This window comes from Vombatus ursinus, unplaced genomic scaffold (assembly GCF_900497805.2).
Source record: "Vombatus ursinus unplaced genomic scaffold, bare-nosed wombat genome assembly UNPS02014799.1, whole genome shotgun sequence".
Taxonomy (NCBI): Eukaryota; Metazoa; Chordata; class Mammalia; order Diprotodontia; family Vombatidae; genus Vombatus; species Vombatus ursinus.
In genome coordinates this window covers 16608834-16633453 of record NW_020954577.1, presented here as the reverse complement: position 1 = coordinate 16633453, position 24620 = coordinate 16608834, and the positions used below count along the sequence as shown (strand labels likewise).

General features: G+C 43.2%; 1 protein-coding gene across 1 annotated transcript in view; it reads right to left on the bottom strand.

Moving 5' to 3' along the window:
* The window catches only part of DGKB (diacylglycerol kinase beta), a 575035-nt gene that overhangs the window by 460309 nt on the left and 90106 nt on the right, over positions 1-24620 (bottom strand). Inside the window, exons 4-6 of the mRNA XM_027872326.1 lie at positions 13860-14000; positions 5056-5105; positions 1294-1368 (exon numbers count right to left, since the gene is read on the bottom strand). Of these exons, the coding sequence (XP_027728127.1) occupies positions 1294-1368; positions 5056-5105; positions 13860-14000 (266 nt within the window). The remainder of the gene's footprint in view (positions 1-1293; positions 1369-5055; positions 5106-13859; positions 14001-24620) is intronic.

The following is a 24620-nucleotide window of genomic DNA, read 5'->3' as shown; positions in this document are numbered from 1 at the left end:
GGGGTTCTCTCAGGGTAACCATTGTTAAGCTCCTGATTTCCCTCATTGGTCATTCCAGGACAAAGGCATTCTCTAGTGTCCCTTCCTGACCTAGCATTCTGTAAATTCTGTTATTCTACGTCTGGCAGTGTTGTCTAAGGGAAAACTAAGTTAAGACAACAAGCATTTATTAAGTGCCTGTTGTTTGCCAGGCACTGCATTAAATGCTTGGAGACAACTGTGTACAAATGCAACATCCACAGGACAAATTGGCGATCAGCTGAGAAGGAGGCACTAGGGACAGGAGGACCAGGCAAGGCTTCCTGCCCAAGGCAGGGGTTTAGCAGAGACTTGAAGGAAGCAGGGAAGCCAAGGGGCCGAGATGAGGGGGAGGGAGAACATTCCAGGCATGGAGGAAAGCAGACTTAAAATGGTGTCCAAGGGCCTCTTACGTCAGGACTAGGAGCCTGCTGGGACGTCCCCTTCCCTCTCTGAGGGTTGGTTTCTATTCAGAGAGAAGGGCAATGTTAGGCCCGAGGTTGCCTCCATCACAGGCCGGGTGAGAACATTAGGAGCGACCCAGAAACAAGCTTCGGTGATCTTAGCAGATGGATTGCCTGTGAGGCAAATTCAACCAAGGCAACAGCTAAGGCACTGAGAAATGATACGAATCTACTGGGGCAGAGGAAACTTTCACGGAGCTACCGATTTCAGAGCAAAAGCTGGGAGGGAGCTCCGGAGACCATCGCTGTCAGGTGTGAGTCATGGGAGGGAGCCAGGCCTCTCCCCAGGCACGGTGGGTTGTGTGCGAGCCCTGGTAGCCACATTAAAATGGAGGGCCAAGTTAAAAACCCAGGGGAACCTCAACTGAGTTATTATCATGTAGGTCCAGGTGCTGCTTCTGTTTGGGACTATGGCCTGGCTGTGCACAGACAGGCATGCACGCGCACAAGCACATACACACACATGCATGTACACGCACACACACACACTCGCACGCACACACACACGTATGTACACACGCACATGCACACACATGCATGTACACGCACATACATACACATACGCGCACACGCACACACGTGCATGTACACACGCACGCATGTGCATGCACACACATACACGCACACGCACACACACACACACTGCATCATATACCACTGTGAAACAAGCAATGGTGGCAGGTGTTCAATGAGTTGCGTCTTTGTTTTTCTAATACGGATGACCTGCCTTGGGCCAGAGGGCAGTCCCCTACCCTGGACAGCTCTCAAACAAAGCTGCCCAGAGGGCAAGCCCAGCTAACTTAGCACATACCGGACTGAGCTCTGTGACGTCCCACTCGAGATACTCCGCCACGTGCATCATCTGACTGATGATGTTTTCCAGCTCCTGGATGGGACAAAACAAAGACATGATAATGGCCTCTTGGTGCCAACCCCTCCACCCCCAATAATCCAAAATGTTAAACACCTTGATCCTGCTTAGCCAGGTAGACATGTTATACCAGGAATGTTAAAGACCTTTTAAATAATGCATTTAATAGTAATCTCTCCAATCCCCTAGGAAGAAGAGACCCGGAAGAAGGATTTAGCTCTTGGCACAGCATTCACACCAAGAAAGCACGCAGTCCCCAAAGAGGAGCCCTCTCCGGTGCCAAAGGAATGTCTGCGCTCTAGGCCCACCCTAAGCTCCTCCACCACATGAGAATTTCTACTTCCCATCTGGCTTTGACATGCAGGTGTCAGATTGAGAGAGGAAGGGAATGTTTCAAGGACACTGAGCCAGGCTCAATTTTGGTGGGACACTTCAAAAAAGTGTGCTGGGCGTTCTTATTGGCGACAGGATAATTTGGATGTGCGCATGACTGATTGTAGACTGAGATTCAGCAAGTACTAGGGTTCATCTTACGACTTCAACTTTAGCCAATCCCTTGAACGCAAATGCTTTGAAAGCAAAATCTGGCCAGGAGAGGTCGGGTGATTGTCCAGGGCCTCGTGGTCCCTATGGATCGGAGACAGGATTGGAGCCCGTGTCTCCTTGACTCCAAGGCTGGCCCTCTACTCCCTATTTCAGGCTGCTCCTACTGCGCTAAAGATTGCAGAAGTTTTTATAACCCTGAGGCTGAAAAATCATTAGGAAAGTTATGATGGAAAAGTCCTGAATATATCTTCTTTACTAATTTTAATTGATAACTTCTATTTTTACATGATCGAGATTTGCCCCTATTTCTCTGTCTCTTTTCTGGAAAAGTCATTCTTTATAAGAAAGATTTTTTTAAAGTAAAAACTAATATTTGAATTTATTTTTAATGAACTTAAAATTCTTACACAGTCACTCAGCAGTAGAATAAATTCCTCCTAACAGTGGGTTGCATCACTGCGGTAAAAAAGCACCATTTTCATTTTTTTTTTTTAGCCTATGTAGAGTTATCAACATCTCTCTGTAAAACACAGAAGAGCATGGTGATGGTGGCCAGGCCCAGTCTGAGGGCCTGAGGGTGCTCCTCAGGTATTTTTTAAGGTCTGTTCTTTTTATATTTGTTCAATTATATGTTTCTCTGGTTTTGACCTGATTGGTGACGTCCATATTGTAGAAAATTTCCATTGTACAAGCTTCCTTCCTTTATAGGAGCTGGAAACTTTGCTTCAACTGAGAGCTTCTGAGTTGCTTTAGTTAAATGACTTGCCCAGGGCGGGGACACAAAACCGCCTTGTGAATGAGTGGGTGCATCCACAAGTGGCAGGCTGCCGCACAACCTGGGGGATTCAGCCTGGCTGGAATTCTTCAAGCCAAGGTGGAATGCCTAGCCCCCATGTTACATGGAGACAGATGCTTTTTCAGGTAGCTAGTCTGGATGGCCAGTGAAGTCTAGCTGGGAGACTTTAGATTCTTTGAAATACAGGGAGGAAGGGGGGCACTTGAAAGCAAAAACCAGTCTGTTATGATTCAGCACTTTGGATTGAAGAAAGTCATTTATAATGTTGTTTATCTGCACAATTTCCCAAACTCTGTCTTAGAATTTGACTGCAACTATTGCTAATAGTTTATTTGTTAGCTTCTTTGTTTTTTGAATACCCAAAAATATTAGACTGAGTTTCCTTGTTGTGGTTTCTCTGTGGACCAAAATTCCAATAAATGTGAATTTAAAAAAAAAAAGGGACAGGAGATGGACCTGTGAATGCACTGGTATAGAGAACTCTCACGTGAGGACACTCTCTCTTCCAGAGCAGGTGGCACCTCCCCGATACCCTATATAGTCTTAGAGAGATGCTTAGGGCACTGAGAGGTTATGTGTCAGCCCAGGGTCACAAAGACTCCCACAAAATAAACACCAAGCAAGCTGTATTAGAGACACAATCTGTAAAGTGAGCATTGTGACCATTGCAGTGATCAGAGCTTGAGCAGCTCCTGAGTGCAGGGCACTATTGGTGGTCACTGGAGAGACCCTGCATTTCAGGATTCCAATAAGATATGGTTCATGGTAGGGCAATAAAGCCCTGGCCCTGGGAGCCTCAGGCCCAGTGCCCCAGGGTTAGCGTGCAAGACAAGTGCACAAAGTCACTATGCAGGAGCCCGTGAGAATTCACAAACTTCAAAGCCCAGCAAGGAATTCACTCAAGGCCTGGAGAGGCAGGGGCATTGGAAACACCCTTAGGGGATACTTTCAAAAAAACAAAGCCCTTGGTCCCCATCCTGCCAGGATCACATCCCCTCCCGAAGCCTCTGTTTCTCATCTGTAGAATGAGGGGGGTGGGTGAAGTGATCTCCAGAGACCTCCAGAGTTGTGAAGTCAATGATCCCCCTTCCCAAATGGAACAACAAACAAAGACGTCCAGGCACCTCTAGAGAGATGGCCACTGGAAAAATCTCTGTTACTTAACATCAAAAAATTCCACAATTACAATCAATTCATAATTGTGGTCATTTCCCTGAGCCAAAAGTCTTCTCTTTCCTTTTATTAATGGCTTTGATCTCTCTCCAGAATCATTAATGTGCCATTAGCCTCCTCCTTCCTTACCAACAACGTCTCCCACTTCATTTCATGGCTTGTAGAAGTCCATCTGCACTCTTTCGAGGGGACTGACGTGCAGGGACGGGGCCAACCCATGCGTGGGGATGCTTTGTTGAATTGATGTTCCATTGATCAAAATGTCGATTTTTTTAAAGTGGACTTTCACATTCCAAACTTTTCATAATCCTACACTTAATATTTCATTAGCGTTTTAGTCTTTCATGAGATTAGGTGGCATAGAATTTTAAGGTCTTAGGAAAGATAAAGTTAGATCACAGTTATAAACTTCCAAATTGAGTTGGAGTTTCTTCAAACTCCAGAGGCAATTTTGGCACAATTCTAATAAAATGATCCTTTTTAACAGATTTGGAGGTGAGATCACCTGAAGGAGTATGTCTCTTCTACTTATAATATCTTATTTGCCTCTTAAGTAACTGGGGCTTACAAAATATAGACCTGGAGCCTACTACTCCCATGGAATAGGGCCTGGTCTAAAAAATGGATACATTCATCTAGTATTCCCCCCAAAAATACATAATTGGGAGCCCAGAAAATACTTGGAATAAGAAGATTTGAGTTCGAATCCTGCCTCAGATACTTACTAGCAGAGTGACCTTGGGACAATTCCTTAACCACCCTGGCTTTCCTCATCTGGTAAATGATGGAGTTGGAACCAATGATTTCCAAGGCCTCTACCAGCTGTAAACCTACATTCCTATGATGCTTTGAGCAGCTTCACTCCCTAGACTAGTTATTTCCTAAAATTGAGGAGTGTGCTTTTTTGCTCTTCTTCCCAAACTAATGTTATGTTCCTTGTGTTGTATAATTGATGATTCCCTCCCCATCAGTCCCCTCCCTCTGTTGGGCTCTGATTTGTAAAATATTATGGTTTCATATCACAGTGTTCCCATAAATAACCCAGTTCCAACAGCTGCTTTCTTGGATCTCTGACCCAAGAAGCACAAGCTTACATGGAAATTAGGAGAAGCACATTACCATCCTCTTCAGAAAGAAATATTTTGAAGTTATCAAGGAAAATTTATAGGAAAACAAAATGCAATCACCGAACTGTCCAGGAAACCATTGCCATCCGTGTCATAGAGGCGGAACATGACTGAAAGAAAAAAAAAGCGAGAAATTAGGAAAGAATAGGAGCATCCCCAGAGGCCAACTCTGATTTAGCTCCAGGTAATGCTATCTGCACATCCAGCCCAGTGAACGCGCCTCTCACTGGCCAAGGAACAGCCAATGGCAATTGTCATCTATCGGGGTGATTAAAGAAGCCACCAAGCTGTTTGACATATTCAGCATCAACCTATTGAGGAGTCCTGGGGGTGCTGAACTCGTGGGGATCATTAAAAAGTGAAAAACTGAAACCAAAGGACAACAGAAAGAGGACACTGCCCTCTCTGCTCAGGGAAGCAGCTGGACTTGGACAAAAAGAAAGGCGATCCAATTTATTTGGCATCCATCATTCACTAGCCATGAGGAAACACAATTGATTCTCTCAGACTATGAGTTTGCTCGTGGGCAAGACGAGGATGAGGACCGGCTGGTCTCTATCAGAGCCCCGTGGGGACGGACACATCCCAAGAGGAAGAATCTAGACTTTTTGGGGACTTCTGTACCCACACCCCAGTGTTTGCCATAGTGTCTGGGGCACAGTACACACTTTCCAAATGTTTATTGATTGGTAATCTATGGAGTTCTTTCAGAATTCGAGGGGCAGAGATTGGGCCCATGATTGTATGGTTTGTGGTGAAAAAACTCCCTCTACCGATACACGTCAGCATCTCCTCTACAATTCATAGTCTCAGGACGAGAACACAGAGAAATTCTTGCCCAGGGTCACCCAGCCAGGATGAGTCAAAGGTGGATCTTCCCGGCTTCCAGAAAACATCTCTCTTCACTCACAACTCACTCTTTCTTGGTGGCCCAGGATAAAGAACATGGAAGTGGGAATCAGAAATCCTGGCCTCAGACACTTATTACCTCTCTGTCTCTGAGCAAGTGACTTGCCCCCTTTGGCATCAGTTTCCTCACCCATAAAATGGGGATACTAATTGAAAGAGGTAAGGTGGAAAGGGCTAAGGGGAATCAAAGAAGAGCCCCTCCTTACGTATTTCAATCATTGCATAAGGTTGTAGTTGGAAGGTTTGAATGGATAACAAGTCCCTTTCTTAACCAATTGTCAGGGAAGCTCTGACATCAGCTTCTGGGCCCAAGCATCCTGGACTGCATTTGGTTTTATTTTTACAGCTAAGTTAGCCACACCTTTGTTTATTGACAAGACACCCCCCACCCAATGATTCAAGTAAAACCCCCCCAAAGGCATGTATTTAGTTCTATCAAGTCTGTCATTTTGGATAAAATATGATCCAAATTTGCTTCAATTAAATCAGTATGACCAACTATTTGCCATTACAGAAATTACATGCTGCTGTTAAAACGAAAATTGTGAGTCCATTAAACATCCTCCCACGAGCTCATTATTAGACTCAGCAAACATTTTCTACGTAGAACTGCAACGATTCACTGATGGGGCCAGTCACTTCATGGCTAAGAAGTCCTGAAGCCTTACTCCTTGTCTAATAATGACGGTGCCCTGGCTGGAGTGGGCACTGAAGCCAACTTCACCGAGAGTCAGACCTGAGACTTGCAGTGTTTTATGATAAGCTGTGACTGTGGGGAGATTTATTTTAGCAGAATAAATAGGAGGATGGGTAGACAGACAGATCAACTGACAGGCAGACTTAGCAATAAAGACAGACAGACAGACATCTATCAAAAACAGATATAAGAAGATTTAACTAATCTTGGCCCAGTTATACAAATATATACATAATTATAGATATTTGTTCAATATAGAAACAACTTGGGTCTCCTAGTACATTTATTCACATGGGCACAAAGGATATTATTCATTTTTGTTATATCTTCTCCCATACCCATGTATGGCATTCTCTACACATTGTTATTGATACTGAGAAAGGCAATTCAACCGAGTGGCTACTCAGGGGGATCTGGGTTTGAATTCTGCCTCTGATACACGGTCTGTGTGACCCTAGACAAACCACCTCACTTCTCAGTGGTGCAAGTAACCCTAACTCTAAAGACTAGAACTTATGGAGAATATGCCAAATTAAAGCACCGGTCTGGAATAACATCCCCAAAGCAACATCACCTTTCCAATGGTAGCTGTAGAGAAGCCACTGCCTACTAGAGAATGCTGGCAAATGCCCACCACATACAATGGAAAAATACTATATTTTGAGAATTTTAAGATTCAGGTTTTTTATTCATTGAAACTGGGATTTCCAGTATGAAATAATGATTGGCTCCACAGCACTGTTTACTTCAAGAGTTACACCAGTGATGGTTTCAGTGAGTGCTCAGGGGATGAGATTCCACCTCAATACTGCTGGAATGCTAAGCGAGAAAAACTGTTTATAAACACAGGTACAAAATGGAGTTCATCTGATTTCTTTAATATTCCATATGGTGTCCGGGTGGATCCCTTCAGCCTTTCCTCCATCCCCCCTGTTATTGCTGCTCTTCAGAAGTTTCACTCATGTCTGACTCTTCATGACTCCATTTGGGCTTTTCTTGGCAAAGATACTGGAGGGCTTTGTCATTTCCTTCTGTAGCTCATTTTACAGATGAGGAAACTGAAGCAAACCAGGTTATGTGACTTGCCCAGGGTCACATAGCTAGTAAGTGTCTGAGGCCAAGGTCTTCCTGCCTCCAGGCCTGGTGCTCTGTCCACTTCACTCCCTAGCTTTGTATATAAACATATACATATAGACAGAGCATATCCCCATATAAAAGGTAACACCCCAAATAATTTTGATTGTGCACATAAGCACAAAGCAATATGTATAAAGCACATATCTATAAGGATGATGTATGCAAATATTTGCATATAGACAGATAGTTAAACCGGCAGGTAGACATACATCAGTCACATAAAGAGGTGAGATACATCCCTATGGAGCCAAAAGCCCCAGCTGTCTACCTTGGGCACATCACTGAATCACTCGGAGGCCAGCTTTGTCATCTATAAAATAGGGGTGGGGAGAGGCAAACGTATTCTCCAAGGACTATTGTGAAGAAAGCCTTTTGGAAAGTTTCAAAACCCTCTGGCAGTATGAGCTGCGGTCACCTCCATGAGTATGATCTCTTTCTTTTACATCTGGGTATGGGGAAAAACAGTCTTGGGACAAGTTGTCTCCCATCTTAATTCTTTTCCATTTCATGTTCTTAAGTCTCTTGCATAGAGGAATGAGATAACTGCTTCTTGTAGGTGTGCACAAATCCTTGGACTGCAAGCTCATTTTGCTGAGCAGGACTCACTGAAAGCAGCCTTTGAAGAGCTCCAGGTGCAAACAGAGACACCATAGGGATGGCATATGGTTCATCTTGCTCTCACATGTTCAATCTTTTGGGACCTGGATTCTTCATAGAGCACATTAGTCATCCCTCTCAGTTTTCTGTTCTATTTTGAAAGCATATCATCCATTCCTTCATCCAAGTCTTTCTTATAGATATTGAAATAAGAGTCGTGGATGGAGGGCTGTGATCCACCAGTGCCCTCTTAGATCATTAAGAACTCTTCTCTTCCCTAGATCTGACGGTCTTCAGTGATCCCTAGTAGACATACCATGTTTGTTTTGGGACCAGGAGAATATTTTCAGGTGCTGATATAGTGAAGGTTTCTCATCTTCCCCACCCCTTCATGTCTGCTTTTTCTTTCATGTAGTATGGTGGGTGGTGAGGAGGTACTTACTCTCATAGCCATCAGGAGATATGGATTATGGTCTTAGCTCTAGCATTAACTAGCTGGGCAATCTTGGACAAGTCCCATAATTTCACTCAATTGCAAAAAGCAATGGCTAGATGAGACAATCTTCTTCTGCTTTGCCCTGGTACCAACCTTGGTGCAGTGGGCAGACATAGATGCTGTGTCTAGTTTCCTCTCTTCCTTTCTTTGGAACTAGTTGCTTTGGACTCTATCCCTCAGTCTTTTAATGAGGAGGAGAATGGTATCTCACCCCTTCTCTCCTGGCCCCCCACTAAGGAGGCTGATCTCACAGAGCAGAGAGCTGTGAACACAAGTGTTGGGCAACATCAGCCCCAGACCAGCTTCCACAACTTTAAATTTCTTTTTCTGAGCATGGGTGACCCTACAGTGATCTGAGACGTACATTCCCAGCTTTGGCAGAAACCTTATGATTTAAGAGGCTGCGAACTCCCTGGTCTGCTGCTGGTTGCCCAGTAGGAGATGACCTGCATGACAACTTCTTGGGGGAAAAGATGCCAATGCCATTACAATGAGCTAAGTACACTGTCTGGCCGGAAGCCAGGGACCTTGAGTGCATGCTCAGACCGTATGCATAAGATGTCAAGATGAAATCTCCAATAAGTGGTGAACAAATTGTTTCATACACCCCAATTCACAAATTGTTAATGTTTTAAGTATTGACCCCATGTTCAAGGATAAGACAAAGGATGAGTTATTGTTTCATGGCTTAAGCATTTGTCAGTGTGTGCTTGTGAGTCTTTGTATATAAATGTTTCTTGGGGGATGAAAAGGAGGAAGAGTAGGAAGAGACAGAGGAGGAGGATGGTAATGATGAAGAAGAGAAGGAGGAAAAGGAGGAGGAGGAGGAAGAAGAGGAGGAGGAAGTGGAGAAGGAAGAAGAGTCTACCTTGACTGATTCTAAGCTCCACAGAGAGGCTTGAGCAGAATGACGTATAAAGCCAGACCAGTCAAACCAGAACATTCCATATATTGAAAACAACTTGAAGAAACAAGGTCTAAGTGGAGTAGCTGAACTTCAGAGAGACTTGAAAATAGACACCAAACACAGAGATCTTTCCCTTGATGTGTCTGCTAAGTTTTGTGTCTCTGCTTTGTTGCGTGTGAAAGGTTGAGATAAGAATGCTCTTGGGGGATGTTAAGAGATGAAGAGTTGTACAGTAGCTGGTGTGTTCAATCTGGAGACAGGAAGATGTGGTTTCAGATCTTACTCCTAAAAATTATTACTTGTGTGGCTTAAAACAAGTCGTTAATCCTCCCTTAGCCTCAGTTACCTCATCTGTGAAATAGGGATAATTTTAGTCCCTACACCACAAGGTTGTAAGAACCCAATGATCAAGGTTCCTAGCATATCCTTTGTAAAGAGTAGACCTTCAAAACTTGCTTGTTGAATGAACAAATGGATTAATGGATAAAATTAATCCCTAGGCAAGAAAAATGCAACCACAAAATGTATTTAAAAAAAAAGCTTTCCTTAATAATTGGGCTGTCACCATTATGTGAGGGCAATCATTATTACACTAAGTGATGAGATTAAAGTAGTCATTTAAAACCTAATGAAAATCTCCATGGGAGGTAAAGGAAGTAGGAGAAGTTGTTTAAAAAAAAGATTTTAAATACAGAGATGGTTTAAAGAGGGAATAAAAAAATATCTTAAGGGATAGAAAAGCTAGCAGTACATGGCACAGAGCCAGGAGTCTCAAACCTGATTCTCAGGACCCCTTTACACTCTTCAATATCACTGAGAAGCCCAAGCTACTTTATTAGTATATCTTTTACATATTTTCACCATATTAGACATTTTTAAACATCTTAGTACTAATACAAAAATAGTTTTGACTCCAGGGACTCCCTGAAAGGGGGGATCTGATCCCCTCAGGAGTCCCCAGGTCACATTTTGAAAACTACTGAGGAAAGTACTTGGGGGAATGACACTGAGCCAAGAAACAGTAGGAGGACAGGTAGGCAGAAAGTGTTCTTGTGATGGAGAGAGGAGAAGTGAGGGGATTAGAGAAACAAGTGAAGGCAAGAATACTGCTGAGTCCCCGGGGATTCAGAAGTACAAGATCATTGGAAACACCATGTTGGAAAATGAAGCGTCAGCTGGCCAGAGGGCCAGCTATAGGCTTGAAGGGAAGGAAAAAGCAGGATGACCGGATTTAAAAGGAGAAGGGCCAGAGTGGCCAGACAGACCAAATCTTTTCCTTTTAAACAAATGAACCAGAAGCCCACAGACGTGAAAATACCTGCCTGAGCTCACCCGGCTAGCGAGGGGGCCACGGCCTGAATCAGATTGACCAGCCCTCTGTCCCACAGAAAGAAGATCAGAGAACCAAGGTTTGTAAACTGAAAGAAAATGAGTTTCTGCTGAAATGCATTACTTTGGAGGATTTACTGTCTTCAGCCCAAAACATGTGCTTAGATGGTCCAATACACACACACACACACACACTCACCAGGTATTCGAGGAAAAGAGGAAGATAGTCCAGCTATGTGGCCCTTACTTGGCTAAAATGACGAATGAAAATTCCTCAATACATCATGCAGCTCCTGGCTGCCCCGACTGAGCTCTCAGGGAGAGCCGCTATCCTCCTGGTGGGCGGACTCCTCACAGAGGATTGCTGAGAGGATGGGAAGAAGAGAAGAGACCTCCCTTCCTGGGATGAGAAGGTGAGGATGAGGTGGAATTGTTTGTGTTTCTATAGGAATCATCCATCGGGTGGCAAACCCTTTTCCACCTTCACCAAAACAGCAAACCTGTTACGGGCCTGCCAGGAGCTAGAGATACAAAATAAAGTGGTCGCTTCACCCAGGGAGCTCCCACCAGACTAGGACCCTGCAAGACCCTTCAATTCCCTCTGAATGGCTGCAGAGAGAGGGCGCTGAGGTCACTGGACCCTGGGACAAAGCCCACTTGCTCCCACTTTACTGGCAGGGCATCAGGGGCATCGCAGCGATGTCGGGGAGTCACTGCGAGTAGCAGAGAAGATGTCAGTGACCCACCAAGACACAAAGCAAGTTCTGAGTCCGCGAGCCAAGGGCTCCCTTAATGACTCCCCAAACACAGGGATTTTCCAAACAAAGATGTACCAAGCACATACTGCATTGCAATGACTCGCTTTCTCCACCAGAGGGAGACCCTTCACTGCAGTTGACATCAAGATTATCCAGCCCTCTTGACTACCTTCTGTAAATGCTGGATAATCTGATTCAGTACATCAGGGCAGGCTCCACGCAGAATTGTCGCCCCAGTGTCTGGATCTTAGGGCTGCAAATAAAGCCATCACCTGTCCCTCGCTGGCCTGCTGAGCTGCCGCTTATGCCTGGCACGCACAGGTGTTGGCGTGCAAAGCTAGCTAGCTCACATTCTCAGGGAGAGGGAGAGGGGATCATGACACAGGATGGACAGCGCTCCTCGGGGTGGAAACTGCCTGTCAATGGTGAGAAGAACTCCTCGCGCACCAGAAGCTGCCAGGCTTCAAGCGCCCACCCTGGAGGATCACCCCCAGCCTGGCCGCCTCCAAAGGAAGGCTGACTTTGTGCAGGCAGGATAGTATACATCTAGACTCCCAGTGACCACAGGCCTTCTCCCCATCTGTCAGGGACATCTGGTCGATGGATCCACGAACAGCACCGACCCTTCAGAGGACTGAAATTAGTCCAACTGCCACCAGAAGGGGAGTTTCTGCTCCAGGAGTGGGGTCAGTGCCACACCCTCATTGAGGGTAACCATCAGCAGGCTTTGTGGATTTCAAAATAGACAATGATAAGTGCGTCCTTGCCCACCACCTTCTTGTCATCAGGTCCCTAGTCCCAGAGCTATAACTATTCTGATGCTCAAGAACAGCTGCAATTGTTGGTGAAATTATGAACAGATTCATCCATTCTGGAGAGCAATTTGGAACCGCACTCAAAGGACTATAAAACTGCATACCCTTGATCCAGTAATAGCACTTCTAGGGCTGTATCCCAAAGGGAAAAGGACCCACATGTACAAAAATATTTACAGCAGCTCTTTCTGTGGTGGCAAAGAATTGGAAATTGAGGGGATGCCCATCAATTGGGGAATGGCTGAGCAAATTGTGGCATATGAATGTGATGGAATACTATTGTGCTATAAGACATGATGAGCAGGCAGACTTCAGAAAAACCTGGAAAGACTTGCATGGACTGATGCTGAGTGAAGTGAACAGAACCAGGAGAACGTTGTACACAGTAACAGCCACGTTGTGTGATGACTAACATTGATAGACTTAGCCGTTCTCAGCAATACACTGATCCAAGATAATCATAAAGGACTCATTGTGGAAAACACTATCCACATCCAGAGAAAGAACTATGGACTCTGAATGCAGATTGAGCAGACTATTTGCTCTTTTTTTTTTCTTTCTCATAGTTTTTTTCCTTTTTGTTCTGGTTCTTCTTTCACAACATGACTCATATGGAAATATGTTTAATATGATTGTGCATATATAGCTTATATCAGCTTGCTTGCCGTCTTGGGGAGGGGGGAGAGGAAGAAGGGAGAAAAAATTTGGAACTCAAAACCTTACAGAAGTGAATGTTGAAGAAAAAAAAAGAACAGCTCTAAGAAACATGCCTGTGGCCTAAGGCACCCTGGGTTTCCAGGGCAAGTGAAGAGATGAGGCTGAACAAGTGAGTCCTCTGGCCATGTATGTCCCTGAGGAAGGAGATACACCTGGATATCACAACAGTGGTGTGGAGACAAGGTCCTTGTGACACCAGACAATGGTTTAGGACACCATAAGGTCACTGCTAACGAGCATCCCAATGGGAAGGTTTGTGGAGCTGATCAAACAGCGGTGCAAGTGAGCAACGCTCCTGGTCTCTGTTTGAATTATCCCTGCTAACAAGGCGCTAATCTGGGGAGGGGGCAGTGGTTTGCTTTGGTTTTACCATCTGAAGGAGTACAAGTGTTCCAGCACCCCCTAAATCCATGCGCCCTTCCCTAGAGCTCCGATGGATCCACCCTAGTTTTGTCACCAATCCCATCTCATCATATGTAAGGCAAATAAATGGGCAACTCACACTCTAGTTTGTCTTCAGGTCTCCCTCGTTCCAGCAAGGACAAGTAGCAGACAATATCTTTCAGCTGGATGACTTGTGGTATGTGCAAACTGGCTGGAGAAGTGTGGGGGGGAGTCACAGCACCTTTAGTCATCCGCAAACCTGCAAAGAAATGATTACATTTTGAATATGTATTTTTTTTTCTGTATACAATGCTTACAGATGCAGAATTAAGAGTACTGTCCATTGCCTCGTCTGTGCCAAGGTCTCACTAATGGTTCAGAGAGCCTGGAGTATAGGCAATCAGAAAGCAAACAGAGGAGCTCCCAAATTTGAAGAGTGACCACAAGAGCCAGGCCAGGAAAATCTGCACTGAACATAATGCTCTAAATCATAGCTAATAAGGAAATAGGGAACCAACACGAACCTAGCTCAAGTTATTCTGAGAAAGAGCTGGCCATGCTTTGCAATTTTAAAAGAGTTTTCTTTTCTGTTTTTAGATTAAAACTATGAAAATTACTAGCAGACCAATGATACTATAACAGTATTTGGAAGAAAAAAAAAAGCTGCTTCTGAGTAATGGACACATTATCCCACAGGACCTGACAGAAGGTATTTAAAAACAAAAATGAAAACATTGCAGGACCTGCACCCAAAAGGATGTGTGAAGGTCACTGTCACATTAGGAATCATGAGAAGAAAGGTCTTCAAACACCACCAAAGCAAATGCAATTTGAGGGAGTGATTGGGGATCTGCAGAAAGACACTAGAAGAATCTAGTTGGAAACACACAACAGAAAGATTTAATTCAATATTGCCCAATTAAAGGTAACAACATAAAAAACCTAATTCAGAAAACAAAGTCACATCAGAAATTCTTGATATGTTTAATCACCCAGTGAAAGCAAAAGCCAAATGATGTGGTGAGACAAAGATTGAACCATGGCAAAGAAGGAAAGAAATGATTCAATACTAATCAAATATTTTCCTGCATGGTCTTGGGGAAAAAAATAAAAAAGAGGAGAGAAAGAACTCCTGAAGAAAGACATGGAATATTTCTAATTGTCTGTACAAGGAATTCTACACAATAGGATCAAATGAGAAAAAAAAGAAAGGTTCTGCGATGTTAACAAACAGAACAACAAAACAGTGATGTCAAGGGAGGAGAACAACTGAAAAATGGTTGAAGTCAGTTGAGATCTACAATTATTGGCTGAAACACTTTCCAGGGGCACATGGATGACTAGCAAAGCATTTTAACAGATTCCTTTCTGTTGTAAGCCTGAATTTGTCTTTCTTTTTTTAAATAGCATTTTATTTTTTTCCCTCAATTACATGCCAAGACAATTTTTAGCATTCATTTTTACAAGATTTTGAGTTCCAAATTTTTCTCCCTCCCTCTTCTCCCCTTTCCTTAAAATGGTAAGCAATTTGATATAGGTTATACATGTGCTATCATGTAGTACATAATTTCATATTAATCACAATTGTAAAAGACAAAAAAGATCAAAGGAAAAAATGAAAAAGAATAAATGAAAAAAGTATGCTTCAATTTGCATTCAAAGTCCATCAGTTCTTTAAATGGATAGCAATAGCATTTTCCCTTATGAGTCCTTTGTACTTATCTTGAATCACTGTGTTGCTTAGAAGAACTGAGTCATTCGTAGCTAATTATCACACAATGTTGCTGATACTGTGTACAATGTTTTCCTGTTTCTGCTCATTTCACTTTGCATCAGTTCTTACCGACCATTTTTCCCCCTGAAATCTTCCTGTTCATAGTTTCTTATTGCACAACAGTATTTCATTACATTTTCATTACATTCATATACCACAACTTGTTCAGCCATTCCCCCATTGATGGGCATCTTCTCAATTTATGATATTTTTCCACCAAAAAAGGGCTGATATACATATTTGCTAATGTGGGTTTTTTTTCCCTTTTTTATGCTCTCTTTGGGATATAGACCTAGTAGTGGTATTGCAGGATCAAAGAGTATGCACAGCTTTGTAGCCCTTTGGGCATAGTTCCAAATTGCTCTCCAGAATGGTTGAATCAGTTCACAACTCCACCAGCAGTGCATTAGTGTCCCAATTTTCCCACATTTTCTCCAACATTTATCATTTCCCTTTTCTGTCATATTAGCCAATCTGACAGGTGTGAGGTGGTAACTTTGAGTTTTTTAAATTTGCATTTCTTTAATCAAAAGTGATCTACAGCACTTCTTCATATGCCTGTAGATAGCTTCATTTTCTTCATCAGAAAACTGTCTACTCATATCCTTTGACCAATTATCAATTGGGGAATGACTTGTTTTCTTATAAATTCAGTTCTCTATATATTTAAGAAATGAGGCCATTATCAGACACACATACTGTAAAGATTGTTTACCAGCTTTCAATTTTCCTTCTAATCTTGCTTGCATCAGTTTTGTTTGTACAAAAAACTTTTTAATTTAACATAATCAAAATTATCTATTTTACATTTTGTAATGCTCTCTATCTCTTGTTTGGTCATGAACCTGTAACTCACTTAACTCTTCCTTTAAGAATTTGGATGCTATATCACTTAGTGTGTAATAATTGATATTACTTCATTGTCTATGGTACCTTTAGCAAGATGTAGTAAGTTGCTTCCTTATCTTTTAATTAGGTCTATTTTTGTTTTTGCTTTATCCAAGAACAGGATTGGTACCCCTGCTTTTATTTTCTTACTTCAGCTTAAGCATAATAGATTCTGCTCTGGCCCCTTACCTTTACACTATATGTGTCTCTTTGCTTCAAGTGTGTTTCTTGCGAACGACATATTGGAGGATTCTGGTTTTTGATCCATTCTGCTATCTATTTCCGTTTTATGGGAGAATCATCTGCATATTACTAATGGTTGAATCCATGAGAGCTAATGAGATCACCAAGTGAAAGGGTAGAGAGTAAGAAGAGAAGAGGATCCAGAACAGAGACTAGGTAGACCACCAGTGTTAATGGGCATGTCCTGGATGGAGACGCAGCAAACAAGACTGAGAAAGAGTAGCCAGAAAGGTAAGAGGGGAACCAAAAGAGAGAGATGTCCATGAAAACCTAGAGGAATACCTGAATGACCTTGTTGATACTTCAAAGAGAAGAGGGTGATCGATGGGGTCAAAAACTGCAGAGGGGCCATTAGATTTGGTAAGTACAGACAGAGCAATTTCAGTTGAAAGATGAGATTAGAAGTCAGACTGCAGAGTTGAGAACTGAGCAAGAGGACAGTAATTTCAAATAACTGAGAAGCTGAAAAGGAGGTTTTGCTACATTCCTATTTGTTTATAGAGTCTAGAAATTACAGAAAGTGAGAGTGGGGTGGGAATGAGGATAAGAGTGAAGGCAGATGGGACTTCCTAGAGTATTGACCCTGAGTGAGTCACTTAATCCACATGAGCCTCAGGCAAATCTCTAGGATAATAAGAGGTAGCTGGCTAGGTGTGCTGGTAGAATGAGTCCCCACCTAATAAAACCACAGATCCTGGATGTGTTGATAGTAATAACTCTATAAACGTGTGGAAATATGTATGTGTGTATGTATAAGCATATGAAGACTCAATCCCAGAGATCTGGGATTTCATTAGTGTATGCTGGCTAATCCTGAGGCATGTCGCAATCCCTCTGGCCCCAGGTCTTTGTCAAGAAACTCATTCCTTGATGGGCAGCCCTTACACATCAAGAATCATCTAGACTTAGCCTGGCTGGTCCCTAGACATGAACAAGCACTCCCTAAGAAGTCAGGAGTGAGAGGAAAACCTGTGCTGAAAGCTTGCCACCTTGGTAAGAGCCACCAGCACCCTTCCCTGACTTTGACAATCCAAGACCCCTCCGTGCCTTGATAAAGTCATGGAGCAGGGCTGCTGTGGGGCAAAGGTTCATGAGCTCACATGTGCACAGAGATGATGGATGCAATAGGAAGAATGTGGATGAGCCATAAATATCCGGGACTATTGGCTTGGCCTCATCAGCCACATCATGGCAAACACTTCATAACACTCTTCTAAAGTAGCTTCAAAATGTTTCTCATTGTTAAATTCCTGACAAAGTAACTGAGCACTCTATTCTCATTGTTCTCAATGGGCTTCAGCAATTCTAGCTAAGCCTTCTTCTGAATGGATTTTAAAATGTTTAGAGAGACGCATTGAAAGTTGATGAACGAAAATCCACTAGAATAACATAATGACAAACTGAGAAGAGGAGGAATGTGGGGGAAAAAGTCATCAGACATTACAAGAGTGTGAGAAAAACAAAGTCCCCAAAGCCACATATTTAACACCTAGTCACCAAAAAGGAGGGGCTCAGTTGACATTCCCGCGCCCTTCCTTAAATTGGTCAAAGTTCTTAGAAAGGATGCTCCGATGAGGATGCATTTTTTTGCTTCAGAAAAGGTTCAAGGTTGAGCCATTGTCTTCAGTCTAGTGAAATGTTTGCTCCAGCTATGGTTCCCTCTCCAAGCATTCTTTAAGATCACTCATATACATCATATATTAAGCCCTGCTCCAAATATTCTTTGATCTAGCAACAATGGGCTCCCGGCTGCTCCTCAACCACCATGCTCCAGCTCCTGACTCTGGGCATTTTCACTGGTGTCCCTCATGACTAGAATACTTATTCCTCTCTTCTCTGCCCTCTGGCTTCATTCAAGTTCCAGCTAAAATCCCTCCTTCTGCAAGACACCTTTCCCACCCCACCCCCTTCATCTTGGTGCCTTCTGTCTGTGACTATACCCAGTTTATCCCCTCTCTGTCTTAGTTTGCACATGGTCTCCTCCATTAGACTAGGGGCTCCCTGAGAGCAGGGACTGGTTTTGGCCTTTCTATGTATCTCCAGTGCTTAGCCCGGCACTAGGCACATATTGAACACTTAATAATTGCTTGCTGAGTGGACTTATTGACCTGGCAGAAAAACTTGGTGTTGATGAAGAGCAGAGAGTCCAAGAACCTATATCCATAGGGGATAGCAGTCTTGAGGGTGAACAGTTCAGGAAAGAGGAGGTGAAGCTGTTTCAGGTGAGAGGTGGTATGGGTCAGAATTACAGTGTTACCTCTTAGAGTGGACATAAGGGGACTGAGGCAAGAGGTGCCCTCAAAAGGCAGTGATGTGGAAGAGGCCTCCCATTTGTCCTTCTTCACCCAGAAGTCAGAACTAGGGGAAGAGGGTGGATTAACGCTCGATGTCAGGAGAACCTTCCTGGAAATCAGAGGCATCCCAACTGGAATGGCTTTCTCCTCCCTGGGGATCCTGGAGCAAAGGCAGGATGGCCACTTGTTCAGTGTGTTGAAGTAAGAGGTAGTTCTGGCTTGAGCTAGACCAAACTTCCTGAAGTCCTCCCAAACGCTGAAATTCTGCAAGGGGGGATAGTATCAAATATACTCTGCACCTCTTCAGCATTGCCTGGAAATGGCCCTGTCAATGATGGTCACACAGCGCCAGTGCCCGCTCCCCCTCCAACTGAGGGTTTCATCCCTGTCACAAAGGGAACCAAAGGCAGCTAGGTGGTGTAGTGGGTAGAATGCTGGGCTTTGGCACAGTCAGGAAGACTCATCTTCATGAGTTCATATCCAGCCTTAGACACTTACTAGCTGTGGGACCCTGGGCAAGTCACTTAACCCTGTTTGCCTCAGTTCCTCATTTGTAAAATGAGCTAGAGAAGGAAATGGCAAAACATTCTAGTATCTCTGCCAAGAAAACCCCCAGTGGGGTCATGAAGAGTTGGATATGACTGAAAATGACTAAATGACCAGTGCTTTGCCAATATTTCATCCATCCATCCAAAAACATCATATTTCAGAAGACAATGTTTAAAAAACAACAAGATCAAAGCTCTTTTTCCAGAGACATATTAGTTCTTGAAATTTTTTTTTAAATATTTAATCAGTCAGTCAATAAACATTTTTTAAACTCCTACTATGTGGCAAGCATTATCCTAAGGCCGGGGGAGTGGGGGGGGATGACAAAAAGAGGCAAAAGATGGTCCCTCTTCTTCTCGGAGCTTACAATCTAATTGAAGTGACAAACAAACAAATATGTACAAACATGCCATATATAGAATAATTAGGGAATAATTAACAGAGGAAAGGCTCAAGTATTAAGAGGGTTATCAACAGTGTCAAAGGTTGCAGAGAAATCAAGAAAAATGAGGACTGAGAAAAGCCATTGGATCTAGGCATGAAAAGATCACTGGGGATTTTGGAGAGGGCAGTTTCTGTGGGGTGATGAGGTTGGGAGCCATATTGAAAGGGGTTAAGAAGAGAGTGAGAGGAAAGACAATGAGGTATCTCTTGTAGTATATGTAGCAATGTCCCGGAGATGAGGGAATGAATGCACTGGTTACTCAATTTTCAGGGCTAAAGAACGGATCCTATTTTAGTCACTACCTTGAAAGGTTTATGGAACAAGTTGTTCACTTTAGACAAACACACACACACACACATCTCCCATGAGTACCTCTGAAAATAATGCCCATCAATTTCAGATGATTCATCATGATGAAAATATAATTAAATTATCTGATAAAATGTCTTTAGCGTTGGTGAAGGGTTACAAAATGTCTTCAACATCAACATTTAAATCTAAAAAGCCTATTTAACTCCTAATGTGAAAATGAGGCTGTTTTCAAGGAGTTTAAACTATAATAATTCAACAAGAACAATAAAGAGGCCAAAAAGAACGCTAGTCTAAGAACAATGTTTGTAAAGAATGATGACAATTATTTTTCTATTGTTAAAAGAAGGAAATTGTTCAAATTATTCAATAATTGAAAAAGGGGGGAGGGGGAGCTATGCAAACCATGCTGCTTTGAATGTGTATGACATTAATCATCAAAGTTGGTCCATGAGCATAGATTTCCCATGGTTCCTTAGACTTTCTATCTTTACCTCTAGCTCTGTTTTGCTCAGTGATTGCAGCCATTGATCATTCCCTTTTAAAGACTGGGGCCTGGGGATGTTGTTTTTTTTTCTAATTTTACAGTGAACCCCATCCACTGCCATGCACACATGGATGCATAAGTGTCCATGGTGATGATCTACATGTGTTAATTATTATCCTCATTCACCTAGTACCTCTGCCACTCATCCTAGGAGAGCCAATTTGGAAAGGCTTTTGAAAGAGGAATATAAAGCCTACTCCTCCAATCGTCTACGGATCTGTGGTTTCAACAGTGCTGCCAGGCCATCGCTACTACAGATGTTTGTTGCCCAGAGTATGGCTTGAACCCAGTGGGGCAGGATTGGACTGTATCTCATTTGGATTACACAGTCACTTGCTTCTTCACTCATAAATGAATGCCAAGAGAGGCAGAAGAATGAAGGTAGGAGCAAATAAATATAAGCCATGAATATGGACTACTAGAGACCCCAGGAAGCAAACCATGTGCTCCATGATGATGGTGTATGCAAAGGAAACCAAAGGCAGCTAGGTGGTATAGTGGGTAGAATGCTGCGCTTTGAGTCAGGAAGGCCTGAGTTCAAACTCAGCCTCAGGCACTCACTTTGTGACCTCAAGGAAGTCATTTAACCTGTTTGCCTCAGTTTCCTCAACTGCAAAATTGGGATAATAATAGTGCCTACCTGCTAGAGTTATCATGAGGATCAAATGAGACAACATTTGTAAAGTACCTAGTATACAGTCGGTGCTCAATAAGTACTTGTTTCCTCTCCCCACCCTTCCCCCCTCCAAGCCCACAGGAGAGCCACATCTGCACAACTTCTTACCAGGTTATTTCAGAAGGTACAGCTGACCCCAAATCAATTCCCTAGAGGCAAGCTTTGCTAACCTAGGCAACACGCTTTGCTCATCTCCAAGTCTCAGCTCCAAAGCTTTACAGGTTGGTAGTTGCAGAGATTGCCAGCAAGAGTCAATTTACGCAACTAAACACTTCTGGCCTCACTAACATTTACCAGTCACCCCACCTCCATCATCAGAGTGGTGCAGCTTGGGATGGACTAAGAAAGGAAACTGATTTCCAAATGTTTTCTTTAAAAATATACACATGTTGTTGTTCTCGAGTTGTTTCCGTTGTGTCTGCCTTAATGACCCCATTTGGGGTTTTCTTGGCAAAGACACTCGGAGTGTTTTGCCATTTCCTTGCCTAATTAATTTTTCAGATGAGAAAACTGAGGCAAACAGGTTTAAGTGACTTGCCCATGGCCACATAGGTAGTAAGTGTTAGAGGCCAGATTTGAACTCAAGAAGAGGGGTCTTCTTGACTCCAGGCTTGGTGCTCTACCTATTACACCACCTAGCTGATGCTTTTGTTTTTGGTGAGACAATTGGGGTTAAGTGACTTGCCCAGAGTCACACAGCTAGTGAGTGTTATGTGTCTGAGGCTAGATTTGAACTCGGGTCCTCCTGACTCCAGGGCCCATGCACACTGTGCAACCTAGCTGCCCTAGCTGATGCTTTTTAAAAAATGTTGCCATTTCCCCAAATCCTTCCCACTTCTGCCCCCTCTTAGAATCTTTTCTCATAACAAAGAAGTACAGATAAACATAAGTAACCAAAATATTAGGGTCAGCCTACACGCCTCATTCTGCACACATCATCCCCCGCCTTTCCAGTGAGGGACAAGGCAGGTTTCTTTATGAGTCCTCTGGATTCATTACTTTGATCAAAATTCCAATATCTGGGGGTCATTGTTCAATGCAGTTTCCAAGGAATGCAAGAAGGGAAAAGATGGGGTTCCTTTTGGGCTTAACAAAATAAAAAGATGTCCAAGCTGAACTTTGAAAGGGGATATGTTGAACTCAAGAGTCTCATGTGATCTGGTACCAATGGTCACCTCTATTTGCACAGATAAAAACAGATGCCACCAACATTTAAAATGAACCAGGCCACCAACATTTAAAATGAACCAGGCCACTTAGAATAAAAAGCCAAGAAGACAACAGGAGGGGAAAGCATTTAAAATGAATCAGGAGAAGGGAGTGTAGATGGCATGAGTGCCATCATCTTTCCTGTCACCTAAGTTCTTGCCCTCCAAGGCACAAGGGGATCTTCCCTCTATTTTCCCACTCCCCAAATCCTATCAATTGCCAAGTCTTCTTTTTTGTCTGCTTCCATCTGCACAAATCTCTTGAGTGCATTTTACCTACACACACCTATACGACCACCCCTCTAGTTCCAGCCTTCATCCCCTTACACCTGGACCACTGCAGTGACCTTGCAATTGGCCTCTCAGTTTCCAGTATCTCCCTTCCAGGATACATTCTCTATTTTGCTGCCAAATTTACATTCCTTAAACACAATTTTGACCACATCACTTGCCTAGCCCCAAATCACCAGGGGCTCCCTAATTCTTATGATAATAGAAAATCCTCAACCTGAACTTTAAAGCCTTCCAGAATGTGACTCCCGCTTCTCTCCTGCATGGTTTCATTTGGTTCCTTCTGCTCCCATCAGACTGGCTGGCAAGCTTGGCTTTCTGGGCAGTCAATTCCATCTCAGACCTCAGGGGCTGGATGCTCCCCCTCCACACCTCCACCTTCCAGACTCAGAGCTGGTGGCTGCTTCCTGTATGAGGTTCTCCTGATCCCTGCAGCTGCAACTTTTTTCTGCCTCTTGAAATTGTTTCCAAAGACTTTTTAGCATCTTTGTATTTTCACTTCCGGGTGCATCTTTCATTACTGACTACTGATAGAATGCAAGCTCCTTGAAGGCAGGGATCATTTCATTTTTTGCCTTAGAATTCCCAGAAGCACGTAATTCAGCGTCAGATAGACACATAGCTAAATCAACCATTTATGAGGCACTTATATTGTCCCAGACACTGCACTCAGCCTTGGGGATACACATGGAAACAAACAATTGAGTGCCTCTGCTCAAAGAGCTAAATTTGAGTGAGGGAAGGCATTGTGCAAGCATGGGAGGTGCTCATTTGGAGGAACAGTGGAAAAGCTGCAGAAATTGGCTTTGGGGCCCACGATTTGGCTAGATAAGGCAAAAGCCTCATCCGTCATATTCAAAGGGAACCAGGAATGGGGTCCTCAATTCTAGAGGGATGAAGAAGGTCTGAGAGTGAGGCCATATGGTATCCAGTACTTATCAAAGCAAATATTTGTGGAATTTCATCAAAATTTTTGGATGCACACACTAAGCTAGCAGAAAATGTTTTTTATCATTCATGGTGGGGGTGGGGTGGTCAGAAGCAATGACTATGCCATGGTTAAATATGCTACAGCTAAAACTTGGACTCATTCATGAACATGAAATTAGAGCAGCCACTGGTAAAATTTCAATGCAGCTTAAAAGGTCTTCGTATGGATTGCGACCAATATTTTCCTAAATTTATAATAAAACAAATGTCACCTAAACTTCTAATTTCAAAAATCACATGCATTTTTTTTATTACTGGTAATATGTTACAAAGAAAGTGTGTAGATAAAAGTCATGCTTTAGATGTTGAAGAAACAATCACTTCAGAAAGAAAAGATCCTTTCAGACACTTCTTCAGGAAGTGAAGGCTGCCTCCCCCAGCAGAAGAAGCTGTGGCCAACCCAAAAAATCCGACTGTAGGAGGAATGATGGACTTTGGGCACGACCCAGGGACATGCCTACCTAAATGAAAGCACTTTGAAATATTGCCTTGATTATCGCAAGAACCTTGTTCCTAATTTTTTCAAGTAAATCTAGGTTACCAGATTTTCCGTGCTGATGTACTTACTACACTTCAGTCCTTGGAAAGATCAGCATCTCCTGCTATCCCATAGAAATGTCTCTTGGAACAGATATTAGCCAATCATTGAAAAGCTAAGCCTTTGT